The following is a 20,396-nucleotide window of genomic DNA, read 5'->3' on the forward strand; positions in this document are numbered from 1 at the left end:
TTCAATCTCAATCTCATATCCAATAAAACATACTTTGATTTTAATGAAACTAAAGGGTCAGAAATCCAAGACTGTGATAGTAACACTGTATTTATCAGCTAGACAACAGAACAACCTACAAAAAAATGACTATGCACATTAAACTACAGCAAAGCTCCTTTCTCAACGCCTAGCACATAGAAAGTGTCTAATAATGCCACTAATGTCTGGTCATTTAAACTGTTACTATATGCCAGACATCTTGTAACACACATTGGTAACACTGTCTCACAGAATGAAGAAAATTAGGTATCTAAAATCCCTGCTGGATCTGACGCTAACAAAGAAAATAATTTAAGAGTCATTTACAGCCTCCATCTCTGCTTTCTTGGAAAAAACAAGACTGCCCTTAGATTTTCAGACTTTTCAATTCTAAACTTTTATCAGTTTATAAATGCCATAAATAATTTTGTAACCAACAATATACCAATCAGGATTTTAGTGCTCATGCTCAAATGATCCAGTAGGTATAGCTTGGTAAAGTTCCTCAATGAGTAATAGTCAGAAAACAGTTTCAAGTGTTGTACATATTTAAAACATAATTACATTTTACATAAATTATAGTACTCTAGTTGTGAAAAGTTAGATACAAGTTATTTTTAAATCCTCTTAAGTTTGTTAAAATTGCCACAGCCTCTTGATAGGCAGTGTCTTTTAACATGTCTGTCTTCCTAAGTTCTGTCCAGTGGAAAATCACAACTTCTCTTTAAGAAGTTACTTCATGAAAAACAGATACCAAATATTTTATTAAGGAATCTGGCTCTCTATGACATAACCAAGAAAGGCTTTTAAAAAAAAAATTTTTTTTTTCATTAAATGGAACATTAAGATATGTTATTCATAGCTGGGTGGTGGTGGTGGTGGTGGTGGTGGTGGTGGTGGTGGTGGTGGTGGTGGTGGTGGTACACGCCTTTAGTCCCAGCACTTGGGAAGCAGAGGCAGGCAGATCTCTGTGAGTTCAAGACCAGCCGGGTCTACAGAGTGAGTTCCAGGACAGACAGGACTACACAGAGAAACCCTGTCTTGACAAAAACGGAAAAAAAAAAAAAAAAAGGTATGATATTCATCAGTATAATTAATAGTAAAGCCTAGCTATAGGTCAACACAGCCAAATTTCTCTAAAACTAGTTACTTCTCTTATTAGGTAATTCTTTTATGAATAGATTTTTATTATTTTTGAACCTCTTTGAAATCCTTAAGCCATGAAAACTTAGGGGAAATTAACTTATCTTTCCTTTGATACTTTTTATATTTCCATAACACTTTGAAAAAAAAAACATACACATTAATGACATAAAATTATGGCCAAGAAACCACTGGCTCAGTCAACAAAAACTAGAATACACTTGCATCCAAAACTACATTAAAAAAAAAATCTCTGTGCTAGTCTGGAATTTGTCCCTTTTCATGCCAAGGTAGGAAACATATTCAATATTACATAAGCTCAATTCTCATGGCTGGTACCACAGAAGATACACTGAGTAAATATGGCAATTTCAGATTTATTTCTTAAAGAATCAGTTATTTAATATATATCAGAAGATCTCTCAGTTAATTTACCCTATTGATCATACCTGCCTTAAAATTTTGATTGAATTCTTTATCTCTTTTTTTTTTTTTTTGGTTTTTCAAGGCAGGGTTTCTCTGTGTAGCCTTGGCCATCCTGGCCTCAAAACTCACAGCGATTCACCTGCCTCTTCCTTCCAAATGCTGAGATTAAAGTTATGAGCCACCACTGCCAGGCTGACTGAAATCTAACAAGGGAAATACTTTTAACACAATCAATGTTCCCTGCCTAGCCAAGAAGTCAGTAAAGAAAGTAAGTTTCTATAATCTCCATCCTCTCACCCTCAAAGCTGAACTCTTACAAGTTCCCAAAACAATTTCAGCCAGAAATGAATATTTACTTATGTAAGAGGTAAATATATTAAGTAATTCTCCTCCCCCTTCACTGTGAATATATGCCTGAACCAGTGATTAAAAAACAAAACAAACAACAACAAACCCCACAAAGTCTTTTGCCAAGTAATCTACTTTAATAAAAGTTTAGGCCACTTAAACTTAAATAATTTAATGTACTTTGAATAAAATATACTACATTTGATACCTTAATATTTCTTAAACTTCACTAGCCTAAGATCTGTATTATATAACCATATGAATTCTGTTTCCAGAGTATTTCAGTAACTAAATCTGTAAAGATTGGCTCCAGTTGCTGACCTGTCCATTCATCAAATTGTAACTCATGGTGAACACAGCTTGGAAGTAAAGTAACATTGTGTATCAAAAACCAAATGTTAAATTTCACTTCTTAACATTTCCAAACCATTTCACTGAGTGTGGTGGCAAAGGCTTCTGATCCCAGGAATTGGGAAGTAGAAGCAAATGGATCAGCAGTTCAAGGCCAGCCTCAGCTACACAGTGGATTCAAGACCAGCAGGGTTACATGAGACCCTCTCTCAGAAATAAAACAAAACAAAGCTCCCAACTCCAAGTGTTCCGTTTTATTCAGGTTAGCTTGTTTTGTTTGCATGCTTGTTCTTTGCTGTGACAGGGACCAAACCAGAGCTTCACATACGCTAGACCACTGCTCTACTGTGGAACTACCCCAGCCCTCCATTTAGTCGTTAGAGGCAGAAAAAGAAAATCAGAAAAGTTCAATGTTTACTCCTCTCAAAATGACTCACAGAATTGGTGCTGGATGCCAGTGCTTCGTGACTTTCTCTATTGGTGCTGGATTTTGGAGAACTTGGAGGACTCCGAGAAGTACAGACTAGATGAACCATATGATACTCATCTTGCTAAAATTAAAGAAGATCGTATTTAAAGGAAAGTTTACAGTTCAAAAAAGCCACTAGCTAAGCTGAAATACTCAACTTAAGACTTAAATTCCTTTCCTCTCTAGCCTAGCCATTTTGTTAATAATAAATTGTTCAGTATTTGGAGATACCTTTGCCATTTTAATACTTTGCGGCCTTCTGAATTCAATATTTTCTCTCCATGCTTGAAGAATGGTTCAAATATTCAATAATTATTATGTTAATAGTACTTGGCATACACAAAGCATATTTGAAGCAATACTACAAAATTTATCAATATAAACTATTATTTCAATATAAAAACATATGCTGTTTTAATAACAATATAAGAGCCACCTTGAAGTTTTAGACTCACAAGTTTTGAATAATGTAAATAATTCAGTTACTTGAATGTACTGATAAAAGAAACTCAATCTCATTTGCCTTAATTTTAGCAAGGTGAAGTATAGCTTTTTACTACTTTCCAAATTAAGCCAACATTTTTTTTAATGTGTAACACTTATATACAGATATAGAGCACATATTTGAACTGTATTCTATAAATATCCCACATTATTTGCACAAATTTACAACTATGGCTGAGAGAAGACATTTCCAATCATGAATAGGCTGGTCTTTATGCTTTAGTGACCTCACACACAAATTTACACAAGACATGGAGCTGGTAAGCTGGAAAACCTGATGGCACCAGACAACAATGAAGCAGAGTGACGAGTCAGTGTTTTTAAAGAACTAGGAGAACAGCAGCATAGGGAAGGGTGGGTGGGCAAGAGTCAAGAAAGATGCCTGAGGTGAGAAAAGGAACCCAGACCTGTGCTCGGTTCCAAGGTGAATTCAAGAAAGTCAAGGGTAGCCTTAAAGGAACTGACGATATTGTTAACAGACAAATCAGTGCAACAGGGTACAATGACAGACATATGTGAAAATACTTTGCAGAAATCTGAAAAGCCTGAACTACAGTTGCTTTAGGAGTCTAGAGGATGAAGTTCTTGGGGTTTTGCTGTTTAAGGAAAGGCTTCAGACAGACAGCATGAGATAGGTTGTTTCTCTTCATAAATCAGACTCAGCTTCTGAACAGCAAATAATAAAAAGTATTCAATGTGTAGCCCCATAAACCTAGGGCCAAAAGGTCATACTAATAACGTTTATCACAACATCCATTCACCTTCAGGAAATACTTCTATGGAACATTTTATAACTAAAGTTTGTAGAGCCAATAGCAATATTTTACTAAAAAGAAACCAACTTAAGAGAAACAGTTCAAAGAACTATTTAAAATGTAACACTGCCTGAAGTGCTTGACATAAGATCTGCAACAGCTTTTGAGAGTGTGCAGATTTCAGACTGTTCTTCAGAAAACAATGAACAACAAAAAGCAGATAGTGTAACAGTTTTTAAACAGGAAAATAAAACAATGGTCAGGATAGCTCATTGGTAGAGCTCTTAGTGCAAAGTCCTGGGAATCATCCCAGCACCACAAAAAGTAAAGAAAAAAAAATGAATAGGTGAGCACATTTTAGGACTATGCTATATGATACTATAATGGTGGAAACATGTAATTATACATTTGTCAAAATCCACAGAGTATGCATCACCTATAGTGATAACTTGGAGTATGTATAATTTTAGTGATAATGTTCACTGATCACAACAGATGTGCCACTAAAGCAGCTATGACAGCTGGGGTAGCATATACATTAGCGGGAAAGTGTATGAGAAATCTTTGTGCTATACCCTACAATATATTTTAGGTGGGCATATGGTAAAACACTACAGCCATTTGAAATCATACAACTGAACAGTCAGAAGCCACACTGGCAAAGCTAAAATGTCACTTAAATAGAAGAAATGCATTGACATTACATTTTGTTTCCCACAGGTTATCATAAACAGAATAAAACAGATCAGGAATATCTGAATTAAGAGTTAAGTTAAAAAGCCAAACACAAAGTATAAAGCTATCCAATCTTGCTGTATTCACAAACAAAAAGCAGCATAGCAAGAATAAAAAGTTCTAACAGTAAAAACTTCACAAAGGACAATGAGCTAAAAGGTGCCATTAAAATAATTAGCATTCAAGTTGCCTGTCAAAAAGCTACCTTGGAACAACACTGTCTGAGCAACAGCATTTAAATTCTGATAACAGGTATGCCACTTAGGCACCATCCTATTTCCTTTCTTGAAATTAAACTCCTAACTCAAACCATTTTTATTAAAAATGTTATACATCCTGATTAAAAATGGGTTTAAAGAGAGGTTATCACTCTTTCACCACTGTGAACACTCTACTCTTGGAGTACTAATAACTCAGTGTTTTCTTCTCAAAGATGAGAAACATCTGAACACAAATAACTTCAGATTTAGCTCAGATGGGCATACCAAACTGTTAGCCAAATGACCTCTGTGCTCTGCCCTGTTGTTACCTTCTGACTTATTGTATCTGTTCTGCTACCCACAGTGGTTGATGAACTCAACTGGCTAGACAAAACTTGAGAGAGACAGTTTCTCCCACTCTTCTAAGGAAGAAGGAGAGCTTACTTTTCTGAGAATGTCTTTCAGCTGCAGATGGTCAGGAAGCAGTCTGCCTGAATACACCAACCTCTGGTCCTTCGTCAACTAGAAATGGGATAGAAGAAAGAATTCAGCTTTTTAATTACACATATTTAAGGTTGGGGAAAACATGACTGAATAAAACTAAACTCTCTTTGAGGACAAATAAGCAGAAAAGCAGATATTTTAAGAACTTTTGTGTCCCAAGTTCTGCTTAAGGCATTTAAGAGCTGAGCAAACAGCAGCGTATCTATAATTAAAAAAAAAAAAATTTTTTAAAAATGCAGATCATTACCATAAAACTTGACAAAAAGGTAAACCACAAGTTTGCTTTATCAACTATAATGTAGTGGTCTTAATTAAAAGTCTTCAAGTTCAAATAAATGGAAAAGCAAAGGGCTTTCTATCAATAGTCAATAGAAGGAGATCAATTTTCAAAATCACCAGTGATTTTGAGCTGTTTTGTAGTATTTTTTAATATAAAGTATATACAGATTTATTTTCTTCCTTCCAAACATTACACAGAAGAATTTATTGGTCTTAATTTGAAAGCTGTAGTGATATACTGTGTACCCTAATAAACTTGCCTGGGGATCGGAGGACACAGCCAGCCACTAGATTAGACATAGAGGCCGGACAGTGGTGGCACACACCCTTAATCCTATCAAATGGGAGGCAGAGATCCATCTGGATCTCTGTGAGTTCAAGGCTGCACTGGAAACAGAGCCAGGCAGTGGTGGCACACACCTTTAATCCTACCTAGTACTGGGAAGCACACACGCCTTTAATCTCAGGAAGTGACATGGCTCGGTGGAGAAAGGTATATAAGGTGTGAAGAAACAGGAACTAACGTAGTTCAGCTGAGACCCTTTCGGGTGAGGACTCAGGATTTCAGTCAGAGGATTCATGGAACTGGTGAGGTGAGGTTGGCTGTGACTTGCTCTGCTTCTCTGATCTTTCAGCTTTCACCCCAATATCTGGCTCTGGGTTTTCTATTAATAAGACCTCTAAGATTCGAACAAAAAATTCGAACAACAGAAAGTCATTTAGATTTAAGGGAAGTTTCCATAACTATTCTAGCCTTAACTGTTTCTTCCACTTACAAGAAGAAACAGTTATCTACACATGTTCAAAACAGCAAAACCAAAGAAAAATCAACAAAAACACACGGAGATTCGGCTGTCACCTCTATTTGTAACCTATAATATAAAGTATGTTCTGGTTGGCTCTGTTACATTTTAGTACTTCATGATAAATCTGCTAAAGTTCACACTGCTAGCATTACTTAAAATTAGTGTGTTTTTGTTAGTCTCCATTAGGCCTATTTGCAAATGTCCCTTGAATTCCATGAAAATCATTTATTAGTTATGCCAAATGTTAAATCCAAAATCCAATCCAAGTCATAAATATAATTTTAAACAAACTGTACTTTCAGCATGGCTATGACAAGAGTCATATACCTGAAAATCATAATAGAAATTGTTATGCCAAGTGAGATCTACAGTTCAGGCATTCTTAGACACCAAAAGACACTATAGAAACGCAGTTATCCTTTCAAGATGCTTAACTGACAGACATGATTTTAATGTACCATTTCTAAAATGCAAAGTGTAAATTCCTATATTTAAAAAAGCAAATATAAAGGTTTTTTTTTTTTAATGCCACGTCTTGAAAACTCTAACCAGCACATAAAAACTGAATAGAGCTCTGTATACATCTGGTATTCATCTTATTTTCTGCCATTTAACATCCCTCCCTACAATCCTTAAACTCTAGATTTTGTTTGCTAATGAGATAACTAGTATCTAGAGAGCAGAAGTCTTGGGATGGGGGCAATTCAGAGTCTGTTGATCAGAATCACATGCTACAACCTGGTAAAACCCATCTGAAGAAAGAGAGAGAAGGGCAGACCTGCAGTTCTTAGATATGGGATCTGACAGTACATTTTCAGAAGTGAACTCAATTAGATGACACTCAGCTGTTGTCTTCAGAGCAATTTTCACACATTTTGGTGAGCAGAAGTCACAGAAGTATTCTGTATTGAATGCTGTGATATAGGAGAAAGCAAGTTTCTTAATCTGTAGCCAACAGGCAGTGAATGGAAAATATATGTGCACAAGCTAATACTAAGTAAGAAATGAGTCAATACCTGGCCAAACAAATTCTAAAGTTCATTTTATAAGTATTGTAGCATCGTAAATCATTTTTTCACTAGACCAAACATTTAATTAGTAGACACTTGTGTTGTACCATCACTCAGCCTAAAGAACAGCTCTTCTTCATGATTTGTTTTCTTTACTTCAATATAAAAATTCTCCAACATGCAGAGTGGATAGAATGAAAAGAATCACTACCATGTTAAAGAACTCTCGAGTACTCATCATCAACTGGCATTCTACAATTCTTCATCTATCCTTTTCCTCCCTACCCCTGGAAACCTCTCGAGGAGATTACAGAAGAGCAAATGCATCTCTCTTTTCACTTGATTTGGTACAACCTTTAGGGTTTGGGTTTTGGTTTTTAATAACTACAAGACTGCAACATTCAACCATGTAGCTCAAATTTTCTCATTTTTAGAGATAGTTTAAATCAAGATTCAAACAAGACTCACACACAAGACTGAATTACGTCTCAATCTTTTTATTTATGTTCTGAGACAATGGCTCATGTAACCTAAGTAGGTTCCAAGCTTGCTATACAGTTGCAGATGACCTTATCTTCTCATGTATTGCAGCCCTATATAGATGCAAAGGAGCTGGAACTTCCGGTCCCCTTGCCTGCACTTTCTAAGCACTGGGATTACAGGTGTGTGACAGCATGTCTAGTTATGTGATGCTAGGGATCAAACAAACCCAGGGCTTCATTTTACCACCTGAACTACAACCCCAAACATCTGTACTTTCTTTTCATTTTTCCTGTGTATTTCTGAAAAAAGTCATCTCATCTGTCTTACAGTTATACTCTGTCCTGTTTGGGTCAGCTGTATCCTCCTGGTACTCCATCTGTAGTAGTTAGGTGTGGAGGGCTAAGTAGGCTCAGACGAAGGTCAGTGACAGGAGTACTTTGTGACAGAGCTAGGTACTTCCTGCACCATCAGTACATGTAGATTAGGATGGTGACTTTTAGCGATACTGAGCTTGATCAGTGGTTCTGATGTTGCCAGACTGATCTGTCCCTTACATACTTCCTACCTACCTTGTTAATTAGCTACTGAGTTGCTCCATTCTTTCACTAGGAATAGCAAACTCATTTTTCTAATTCCAGAATTCCTTCTGTTTTCAGTATGATCATTCTAGATCTTTATCTTGTTCACTATCTGGTTACTCAGTCTATATGAGAAAAACAAGCACAATGAACAACTACTTCCCTTTGTCAGTTTTTAGGGTGACCGCCCAAGCAACCCCCAGAGTGACCAGTGAAGTGCTGATAATCCTTTTCCTTTAGTGTCATTGAGAGTTCACAGAATGTTATGCTTTTGAACACTACCATTTTCTTTTTCCATTTACTCCTCAGACTGTACCATCTTTGAACATTGGGAATCCCTTAAAGTTTACTCTAGTGCCATCTGACATGATCTTTGTCTGCTCTAACAGTCTTCTTGCTTACAGATACAAAGTGCCCCAGGTTCAGCTTCTACATTTTCTACTGAGGCCTAGAACTGCCACTGATCAGGTGCCCAATTCTTTTTAATTGAAATGGTACCTAAGACAAAAATCTGAGAATTCGTAGTACTTACTTTTGTCTTCAGTGGGCAAAGCTACAAAATAAGTTCTTATTTTTTAGAAAAAAAAAAAAAACTTAAGCCCCTGAATTCAAACTGGTATTTTCCATTTCAAGTTTTTACTTATTTATATCTTCTCTCACCTTTAAAACTAAGCTTGTTGGTGGAATTTATATGCTATTTGAAAATTGTTTTAGATTACTTATAATCTCAAAATAATAATCACAAGATTGTTACTAATGATTTGAATGAAATCTATGACCTCTAGTAGTTTTTCCCTCCCTGTCCTAAGATACATACTACTAGGGACACACAGTCAAAACAATGAGCTCCCTGGAAGCTGCAATGCCAACCTGACAGGCAAAATGGCCACCGGTACAATAGTGGCCTGTCTGCTATAGGTTCTGATTGGATGTGGGGTCCACTCCATAATTATAATAATAATAATTCATGCCTGACACTGCAAACCTGATGAAAGACTCATAGCTAAGGTCATGACTACAGTTGTTCTGCTAAATGTATATGGTGTCAAACTGCCCTTTAAATATTTGTTTACAATCATAAATTAGTGCTGTTCTCAGCCTTGGTCAGAGAAGCTTCTGTCTGCAGCGGAAAACAGTTAATTTAGACTCATAACTGATCAAAGGGTTGAGCGAACACAAGATTGCTGAGAGTTCAGTCTGAAATAAGACATCATATCTCCTCCAAAGGCTCAGGAACACACTGTGGAAGAAGGGCGCAAGAATGCAGGAGCCAGAGAATGGCAAGAAGTGTGACATGATATGGCCGTCAACCACAAAGTCACAGCAACAGAGGCTACCTGCACAAGACGGGGCCCATCACCATTCCCTCAAGGATGAGGAGGGGCTCATTATGGGCAGTTAATGGTTGCTGGAGAGGGGGGTCATAGTCCTCAGTGGTGCAAGCATTTGTAAGTGCCCTTTGTCAAGCCAATAACCCCCTGTTCCCTTCTCCCTGTAATTTTATATTCCTTCTCATTATAGAAATACACAATTCTCCTTCCCTTCTTACATAAAAGGCAGGAAACTATGCTTGTTCTCTGATGCCATGCTTTCTCAGTACATCCTGTAGATAACACCTTAGCAGTACACAAATAGTTTCTTAATTCTTTCTGACAAATGCAAAATACTCTATTGTACTTAAGTACTACATTTATTTATATTTATTCAAATGTTTCCAGGCTTCTGATATACAGGAAACTTCTCTCACATTGTTCTATTTATCTCTGCATTCCCCACAAAGCACCCTACAAAAAGTTTTCTAATATGCTAGTGAAAACAATCTTGCCAGAGCAACAGCTACAAAAAAAAAACAAACCTAACTGGAACAGACTCAACAGAAAAGGACAGCAATGTAGTGAGAAAGAGTAAATATATAAAAACTAACAAGGCATTCTGCCCCACAGGAGAGAAAGAGGACAAGAGAAGTAGGATCTAGAGAAGGTCTAGTATCTTTGGTTCTTGCATATTTCTTTCTTTTGTGGGTTGGGTCTTTTTTTTTTTTTTTAAGAAATAACATCTGTATGCCAAAAGGAAGAATCTAATAGAAAAAACTGACATTGTAGGTTAGAAAAATATAGATTATCAAGAGCAACATCACTGATTTGCTACAAGTGGGGTCTTGCGTATAGGAATCGGACTCACAGATAGGGCAGTATTATAGATAGCTGAAGAGGAGTCAGGAAATGTGTACAAGATCCTACAGCCATTACATTTCTCATCTACAAAAGAGGATAACAACAGTATTTACTGCACAGGCTGGAGTCTAAGAAGAGAATGCACATCAACCTCTTAAAGCCGAACACATTTAAGGATGGCAGATATTCATTTCTGGTATCTATATTATGTGGTTTCACGAAGACCTAACAGGACTATGTAAAACCATTGGAAAGCGATATATCTTTCCAACTTCAAAGCAACATTCAGGATGCCCAAGAGTATGACTGGTACAAAAACAAACTTGGCTAAGGCTACAAAAGGCTGAACAAGAAAGCCTTGACTCATACTTAAATAACTTTCAAGCCTCTATTTCAAAAGGTAACAACCGAAGTCTTTAACCTTCTCTGTACAGAAATACATCTTGATGTTGGCAGAAAGTCCATGTCCAAAGCTTAAGTCATTTAACCTCAGATTTTTAATGGAAGAACGCAATGTTTACCAACTACTTCTAAGGAAAGTGACCTACCTGTACATTATCTACTTTCTTTCTTATATAGATTATCTCTACTTTCTTATTAAACTGTAACAGCAATAGAATTAATCAGAAACTATCACTTATGAGCAAGAAATAAAAATGTTAGAAAATGCAGTATTAAAGACCACTGATCCACACACACTTCCAGTATAAGCCATTAGTCTATACAATATAGTAATAATATATATAAAGTACACAAGAAAAACAATTCTGTAATTCATTTTGAGACTAACTTTTCCCAGAAGCAATAGCTTCAGACACTTCAGTTTCCAGAAGCATATGCTTGAAAAACCTACATCATAACATATTTTATAATATTACTCAGTTTAAAACACAAGTAACAGGACTGGGGAAATAGCTCAGTCAGTAAAATGCCTGCCATTCAAGAGGACCTGAGTCTGGATCCCCAGCACCAACATAAAAATCCAGGCACAGCAATGAACACTTGCAATCCTTGTGCTCAGGAGGCAAAGACAGGTAGATCCCTGGAGCTCACTGATGAATCCGGGAGTTCCAGGTTCAATGAGAGAGCCTGTCTCACGGACTGGGCAAGTGGCTCAGCAGCTGAGTGTACATAGAGCTTGTGTTTGATTGCTCTTCTGTTACTATGACAAAACATTGACCAAAACAACCTGAGGAAACAAGGGTTTAATTTATCTTACAAACACAGGTTATAATCCATTACTGAGAAAGTCAGAGCAGGAGCTCAAGCAGGAACCTGGAGGCAGGAACTGAAGCAGAGATCATCATAGGTGGATGTTGCTAACTGGGCTTGTGCTCCATGGCTCGTTTTGCTTGTTTCTATACAAGCCAGGACCTGTTCAGAAGTGGCACTGCCCACAGCTGGCCGGGCCTTTCCACATTGATCATTAACCAAGAAAATGTCCAGGGACTTGCCTACAGGCCAAATGTCTCTGATGGAAGACATTTTCTCAGTGGAAGTTACTGCTACCCAAATGACCCCAGCTTGTGTCAAGATGACAAAGAAACAAACCCAGCACATAAGCTTTTGCAGAGGACCCAAGTTCAGTTTCCAGAACTCAGAACAATCGCTTATAACTCTAGCTCTACACAACTGCTTATAACTCCAGCTCTACAAACACCCCAAAAATTTAAATGAAAAAATTAAAAAACCAAAGTATTGAAATCTCATAACTATATATAGAGTGACCACCTAGACTACTAATGACTTTTACATCAAAGATAAAATTTCAAAATCAAGTATTTTGGGAACTCCTAGCTCTCAAACTATGGGTCTTTCATTTGAGCGTATGCATAATTATTAAATTTTAGAACTAACCAGTCATGGTGGCACACACCATTAATTCCAAGTACTCAGGAGGCAGAGCAGGCAGATCTCTCAGTCTGAGGCCAGCCCCGTCTACAGAGTGAGTTCAAGACAGTTAGGGCTACACGGAGAAACCCTATCTCAAAAAGTAACAAGTAAACTAAAGCATATCCAAATTAACCTAAAAAAAAAAAAAGCCATCTAATGACTAAGCTAATAGCCTAGAGAGAATCCCTTTCCCCCAAAATTCTTCCTTAAAGCTTTACCTACTAAACAGAAACATGGGACAATGGCTAACCAGTCTCTAACCCCCCAAAAAACTGTGACATTTACAAGATGACATCAGGCTTTCACTTGCATCACTGTGATGGAGTAAAGGGTTCATTCTCATTTCAACAGTATCACTGGTCTTTGACCCTCATGGCCTTTTGCTCAATTGTCCATCCAATTCCAAAACACATGTTTCTTGTATCTTTCCATCTAAGTGCTTTGTTTCTCTCAGTCAGAGACCCATATATCCAATGGCTATGACATGTGACATGGTCTAATGTTTAACAGGTAACTCACAGGCAAAAAACCAACAATGGACGCCAAATGCCAGATCCCCATTCCTTCTTTCCTATGCTTATCCCACCTGCCCTTGGTTGTTAAAGCGAAATACCTGGGCGTACTCAACCCCTCTTTCATCTCGCCTCCTATACGTAACTGGCATTGAATCTGTTAAGAATATCCGCTCAGATCTACCTACTTTTTCCTATCTCCACTGGCTAATGCCCTAACATACATCATTACCTCCTGCCTATGCTTTTGCAGGAGCCTCTCAGCTAGTTTTCTTGCTTCCACTCTGAAGTCAGGACCTACTGTGATCTTTTTAAAATGCCAATCACTCCAGACCTATTCTAAAATACATGATATTTAATACTAACTCCAAACTTTTTTTTTCCAAGGCAGGGTTTCTCTGTATGTAGCCCTGGCTGTCCTGGAGCTCACTCTGTAGACCAGGCTGGCCTCAAACTCACAAAGATCCACCTGCCACCTGACTCTGAGTGCTGGAATTAATGTCATGCATTGCCACCACCTGGCTGCAAATTTTTTTTTAATTTATTATTATTATGTGTGAGTGTATGGGGGAGGAGGCAAGAGAAGTGCCTTTACCCACGAGCTATCCCATGGGCCTATCTACTCTAATTCCTTCACTGCGGCCAATCCTGACTTTGGTTTCTTTCCCATCTCCTCTAGTCTTCTTTCCCCCTCAACCTTCTAGCCAAGCTATCATTCACTTAGATTCCCAGTCCCTTCCCAACTTGAACATCTTGCTTGTGGTCTTCCCTACAAACTGCTGCAGCTTTTAATCATCCTTTTAGATCTTGACTTTAACATGGCCTCAGCCAGGCCTTGCTGACTGACCAACTTAGTACAGTTTCTCCTGCCACTCATCCTGAAACAAACCACAATCGCCAATTACATGTACAAGTTTGTGTCCCTAAAAGAAATACCAATGCTAAGACTTAAAGGGTGCATTATCCCTTTTGTTCATTATTTTGTCCCCAGAGCCTGGCACTGTGCCTAAATAGATGCTAAATGCAATGTTAAATGAAAGTTCAGAATAGTTTGCATATATTTGGGGGAAAAATTCATTTAGCACTATTTTATAAGTTATTATTAAGGAATAAAATGAGATATTCTATTAATCACAATAGCTTGAAACACTTGCTAGGACAAAATTCATCTGGTTAATTTCCACAAATGATGCACTGATATTAGCAGATTATGAAGGAACAATTGTGCAATAGTATTTTAGCATTTCCCCCCATAAATTATGGTTCACAAAGAAAAAATTTTAAAAATAAAAAATAAATTATGGTTCACAGCAAGAAAATATCAATTTTTAGAGAAGCAGACACAAAAATGCAACAAAATTACAGGTAACCTTCTAGAACATGTGGACCAAAAACAAATACAGACAAAGGTGTAGGGAAATTAGAACTCTCACACACAGCTAATGGTGTAAACAGGGTTGCTACTGTTGACAATTTTTACAATTGCTCAGAAGTGAGAAATAGCCACCCTCAGACACAGAAAGAACTAAATCCAATTATACCCCTAGGTATATGCCACAAAGAGCTGAAATCAATGTCTACTCCAACACTTATATAAGAATGTTTGTAACTTCATTGTTAATAAAGGAAAAAAAGTGGAAGGAAGCCAAATGTCCATCAACTACTGAATGAAAACATAAAGTACGGCATTCACATACAATGACATATTCAGCCATAAGAAGAAATGGAGTTCAGATACACATAATAACATAATGACTGTTATGGTAAGTGAGAAATATCACATATAAAGGCCATCTATCTATGTTCCCTTTATATGAAATATCCTAAATAGGCAAATCCAGAGACAGAGAATATTAGTGGTTACCAACAGCTTAGAGACAAATAATAGGGAGTAACTACTAATTGGGAGGTGATGAAAATGTGCTACAGGTAGGCAAGTAATAACTACGAAAATACAAAGAGCCAGAGTTGTATAATTTAAATGACAAACTTTACAGTATGTGAATTATAATTTAGCAATATATTGTTGCTCTCATCTGAATATTCAAATGCATTCAGATCATCCTAAGTTTTAAAAGAAAAATGAATTGATTTGAAAACAGAAAAAAAAATGAGTTTTTCATATGCCTAAATTGAGACTTAAAATTTTTTCCTTGTTAAAAAAAAAATCACTTCAACTTAAGTACCAACAAACTGAAAAATAAAGCAAGCCAGGTGACAATAACTTTTACAAAACTAGTTGCTTTGACATAATCTATAGCATTAGAGAAAGTACAGAATTTGAGCTCTCAAAGTTTAACTTGAACATGTGATATGACTTCATTTCTTCATTATCCTTTTCCTTGATTGAAAACCCACTTCTCTGGAGAGTGAGTGACTATGATCAAAACACACTGTCTGAAACCCTCAAGGAACAAACTGAAAAATGGAAGAGGGGAGAAAATCCACTTCTCTATCAAGACAAGTGATGCTGGTGTCATAACAAACCCCCAGAGCTCAGTAACTTCACACACTAAAAATGAATTTTTTGCTGAATAAATTACATGGTATCTTTAAATTTAAGAATTACAAAGACTCAGTATTAGCTAGTCAGAAGTACTAAACTGTTTCTGTGGCTCTCTAGCACAAAACCAATAAAATTAACTGTTCACACTATTCTTCCTGGTGTTCACTCCTACAACCAACAGTCAGCCAATCCCATCAGTACAGTTCTTCCCTAGATAAAGTGTGGTCATGTACGGCGGAGCAGGCTTCACTAACTAACAAGCAGAGAAGATCCAGATGGATCTCTCAGGAACCTAGAGGCAAAGCTAGTCTATTCAACCATCTGTTTACGCAGCTGGCCAGAAAAAACTCTGCTACCCACTTAAGATACAAAAGCCAAAGCAAGAAACCTGACAGAATATTAAAAGAATAAATAAATACTATTCCTGAGAATAAATATTAAGAAGTTTGAACAGAAAAGATCTGGCTGGGCAGTGGTGTCACACGCCTTTAATCCCAGGCAGAGGCAGGCAGATCTCTGAGTTCCTGTGAGTTCGAGGCACCCTGCTCTACAAAGCTAGTTCCAGGACAGCCAGGGCTGTTACATAGAGAAACCCTGTCTCAAAAAAAAAAGAAAAGAAAGAAATATATCTAAACCCCAGCCCAAATCTACAGGCCAGAAGGTCCTGAGCTCAGAATTCTTATACACCTCATCTGGGGTCACACTGAACCTGGCTAGACAGCCTGGCCAGTAAACCCTAGGAATCCTCCTACCTTTGCCTCCCCACAGCTAAAATTATAGGCATGAGTGACTCTCTGCCTAGCTTTTATGAATGTGATGGCTTGAATCTGAAATGTCCCCTGTAGATCCATGCACTGGATTGGTTGTCAGCCGATGGGGTTTTTAGGAAGTAACTGGATTGTGCAGACTCTAATAGAGTAATCCACTGGTAGATTCAAATTTGATGCCTTTATTGGGACATGAAGGAAAGCTGGATGCAGGACCTCATCTGGACTTAGGTTTCTCAGGGTGTGTGTCCTGGAATGGTGAGTACCTGATGGTCTTTTCTGACCTTCTTGGGCACCAGGTACACATTTGGTGCACATACATACATAAGATACACAACAATCTAGAAAAACAATTTAAATATTCACAACAGTCCGACAAATGAATTTACAAAACCAACTATATTTTCTTACTTCAAAAGATTCACTAGTATGAAAAGATTAAAGTTTATGTGTGTGTGTGTGTGTGTGTGTGTGTGTGTGTGTGTGTGTGTGTGTGTGGACAGGTAGATAAAAGACTAAATAAGTCTCTCATATATGACTTAAGAAAATCATGTCAAACTCAGAAACAAAACCCCTACATGTTCTCCCTCATATGTGGATCCTAGCCTCTAACATATACGTGTATATATGTCAATAAGTATCACTGTGGATGTATTATAAAATTTAAAAAGGAGACCAAGAGAGGGTAACAGCAGGTAATAAGGAATGATAAAATGTAGGAAAAGAATGGCCATTTTAACTGTATAGACGTTTACAGAGATGTATAGAGCTTGTGCCTAGGCAAGTGTTTAAGTAAGTCCTTAAACTCACTATGTGATGTTTCTATTTGTAAGTTAATAAGAATAAAGTGATTAGAGGAAAAAAAATCTCAAAAAAAATGGAAAACAAAGAGACAAAAAAACCCCTCTGTACTAAAAGTCATGACCCTATTATGCCCAACTTTATTAGCATAATCAAATTCCATGTAATTTCAAAATATTAATTTTGAACTTTTTTTCCCCTTTGGTTTTTCAAGACAGGGTTTCTCTGTGTAGCTTTGGAGCCTGTCCTGGAACTCACTCTGTAGCCCAGGCTGGCCTCGAAATCACAGAGATCTGCCTGCCTCTGCCTCCTGAGTGCTGGGATTAAAGGCGTGCGTCTGCCCTAATTTTGAGCTTTATGTGGATTTTTAAAATATATGATGATTCAATAAAAGTAATCTTCAACTAACTGGTAAGTTCTAATAACTAGTATACATGTACTTTGAAAATAGAAACTATTACATTTCAGTTCCCATACACAGCTCAGTCACAAGTATCAAATAGCCTTAAAGAGCTAACTATAAGGAGGCCACAAAATATCAATTCTGGGAAAAATGAATTCTGTGAATTTTTAAACATGTCTCTAATTAAATTCACTCAGTCCAAAGCTCCGAGAGATTCAGAAGTACTGTAAATGGAAGCATGGTTACCCAAACAGCCTCTAGCCCCTATCTACTTACAATAACCAGCACAAAGAGGTTTCCACTCACAGACCATTTAGTCACATGCCAGATGTATGTGCAATACAGACTGCCAACGTATAGAAATGAATACATTGTGAGGAGTCAGAACAAAGCAACATACTCTGCAATCTTAAAATATTATGTTCCCACATTTTCTCTATAGTTTATCAAAATAAACAGTAATAACCACACAGTAAGCTGATCAGGTGCTAGCACCTTAATAAGGATAGGTTACTCAACTATGTAGTTTCTAAGTATCATAGCATCCAAATGTATATCTTTTTTTTAATTAAAGAAAATTATTTAACATGTATGGGTATTTTGCCTTCATATATGCCTATGCATCTAGTGTGTGTCTGATGCCCACAGAGGCCAGAAGACGGCATCAGATCCCCTGGAATTGTAGTTTAAGACATTTGTGAACTGCCATGTTGGTGCTGGCAATTGAACCCAATCCTCTGCAAGAGCAACAAGAACTCTTAAATTCCTGAGTCATCTCTCCAGCCCCAAACATCTTTTAATAGTTCAATTTATTGTTTTCTGTTTATAGGTGTATAATTGATACAGTGCAGCCTTCATCTCATTTATATAGCTGAGTGTGTATCTGTGTGTATGTGTGCATATATAGATATGGCTAAGGGCCTTGACTTTCAAGTCAGACTAGCTTGGGTTTAAATCCCAATTCTACTTAAGAGTTTTATGACTTTAAGCAAAAGACTCATCAAGTCTCTGTGTCCTCATCTATAAAAGAGTTAACATCACAAGGTGTCTACCACAAATAAACATTACGGAGCACATCAAGTATTTAGTAGAATGCCTGGCTTAAATGGCAGTTTAAAATCAGAGCAATTAAATAAAAGCATTTTAGACAATCGGTATTACATAAAGAGAAATTTAAACTAAAAACTCTAGAACCCCCTAAAGCATTAATGCATTATTAAACAAAACTTTACATTTTTTCCAAAAAAAAAAGACATAAGGATAAGACTACAAAATACTTGAGTAAATTTTAGTCAGCAGTCATTAAAAAGTTCAAATTTCTATTTTTCATCATCTTCACATTAAATTCAACAGTATCATTTGTTCACAAAGTGTTTTTTTAAAAACTGAGCCATACTGCTAGGTGACATGAAGCCCTCTTAAATTTGTTAAAATTATATAAGACAACTGTCTTATCAAGTAAAAAGTATTCATGTATATGGATTCTATCACCTGGAAATCAACAGTCCTGAAGTGGTCAAGTTACTACATTTTTCTTTAATGACCTAAATAAGGTAATAGGGAATTACAAAATGACAAACAAAGAAGTTTCAAAAGCTACAAGACACACTACTTCCACTGAAGAAAAGAACTTCCTTCTGGACTACAGAATGTTATATTCTCAGAACAGAACCTATATACAATCGGTCCTACTCTTGCTTCTTGAATTCCAACAGAATGTCAAAGTAAAAGAGGAGCTTGGAAAGCTAGCTCAAGCCTCCCTGGCCGATCAGGGAAGACAGAAGACCTAAGCACTGGAAGTGACTGCTGTAGTTTTACCACCGTAAAATAAACAGCAAAGGCGGAGGAGATGTATCCAGAAGGAAGACACACATCGCAAGGCATTTGGACCCCAAGCACTGGAAAGGTTTGCCCTCAACATCAAATTCAGGGTAAGTCAACTCCATCTCTACCTACCTACCGTTTGCAAGTAAGACACTGAGTAAGAGAGATGGGAAAGTGCCTAACTAGACAGGTGAATTTTATATATTTTTAATTTCTATTGGATACTGCATTCTATTGAACAATTCGAAGTTCAACCATTTGTGCATTTACATCTCTGATAACTAAGTCCAAGTTCAGACTAGAATCCAACACTCAAGGAAAAGTGGCCTTCCGACAGGGTTCTTCAACATCCTGTAGCAATTACTGAAATTTAAGAATGATTATTTCATACCTCAGGCCAATTTCAGGAGTGAAAAACTAAATCCATCAATAACAGCAAATGTCCTATTAGAATAGGTTTCATAATGATCTAAAACACCATCAACCTGAACTGTTACTGGTGAACTTCCCAGTTTCTAAACCAATTACCAGTATCTTTGGAAGTGAGTTGAATTCCAAGAGCTCAACTCCACATATACTTTTCACATACATATGACAAATATCTTCCCCTTCTGCCCACTAAGTATCTAGTCTTTTTACTTAGAACTGTATTGCTTCTTATTACAGTAATGTAAGGTGCAACATTAACTCTGAAAGAATGGTACTTGTTAAGGGGGAGCGGGGAGAAAAGAAGAGCAAGAAGACCTATAGTTCCATAACTTGGGAAGCTGAGATGGGAGAATCACTTGAGTCAAGAATCTGAGATCATGCTGTGCAAACCAGTAAGACCTTGTCTCACAAGGAAGGTGAAGCGTACACACATGAATACACACATAGGATACAACACTTAAAACACTGAAAGAGC

At 37.1% G+C, this 20,396-nt stretch overlaps 1 protein-coding gene across 1 annotated transcript in view; it reads right to left on the minus strand.

Moving 5' to 3' along the window:
* Herpud2 (HERPUD family member 2) overlaps nt 1-20,396 on the minus strand; it is a 40,540-nt gene that overhangs the window by 17,075 nt on the left and 3,069 nt on the right. The window contains exons 2-3 of the mRNA XM_052755038.1: nt 5,397-5,474; nt 2,727-2,840 (exon numbers count right to left, since the gene is read on the minus strand). Coding sequence (XP_052610998.1) covers nt 2,727-2,840; nt 5,397-5,474 — 192 coding nt within the window. The remainder of the gene's footprint in view (nt 1-2,726; nt 2,841-5,396; nt 5,475-20,396) is intronic.

Source organism: Peromyscus californicus, unplaced genomic scaffold (assembly GCF_007827085.1).
Source record: "Peromyscus californicus insignis strain IS unplaced genomic scaffold, ASM782708v3 Scaffold_11__1_contigs__length_118956290, whole genome shotgun sequence".
Lineage (NCBI taxonomy): Eukaryota > Metazoa > Chordata > Mammalia > Rodentia > Cricetidae > Peromyscus > Peromyscus californicus.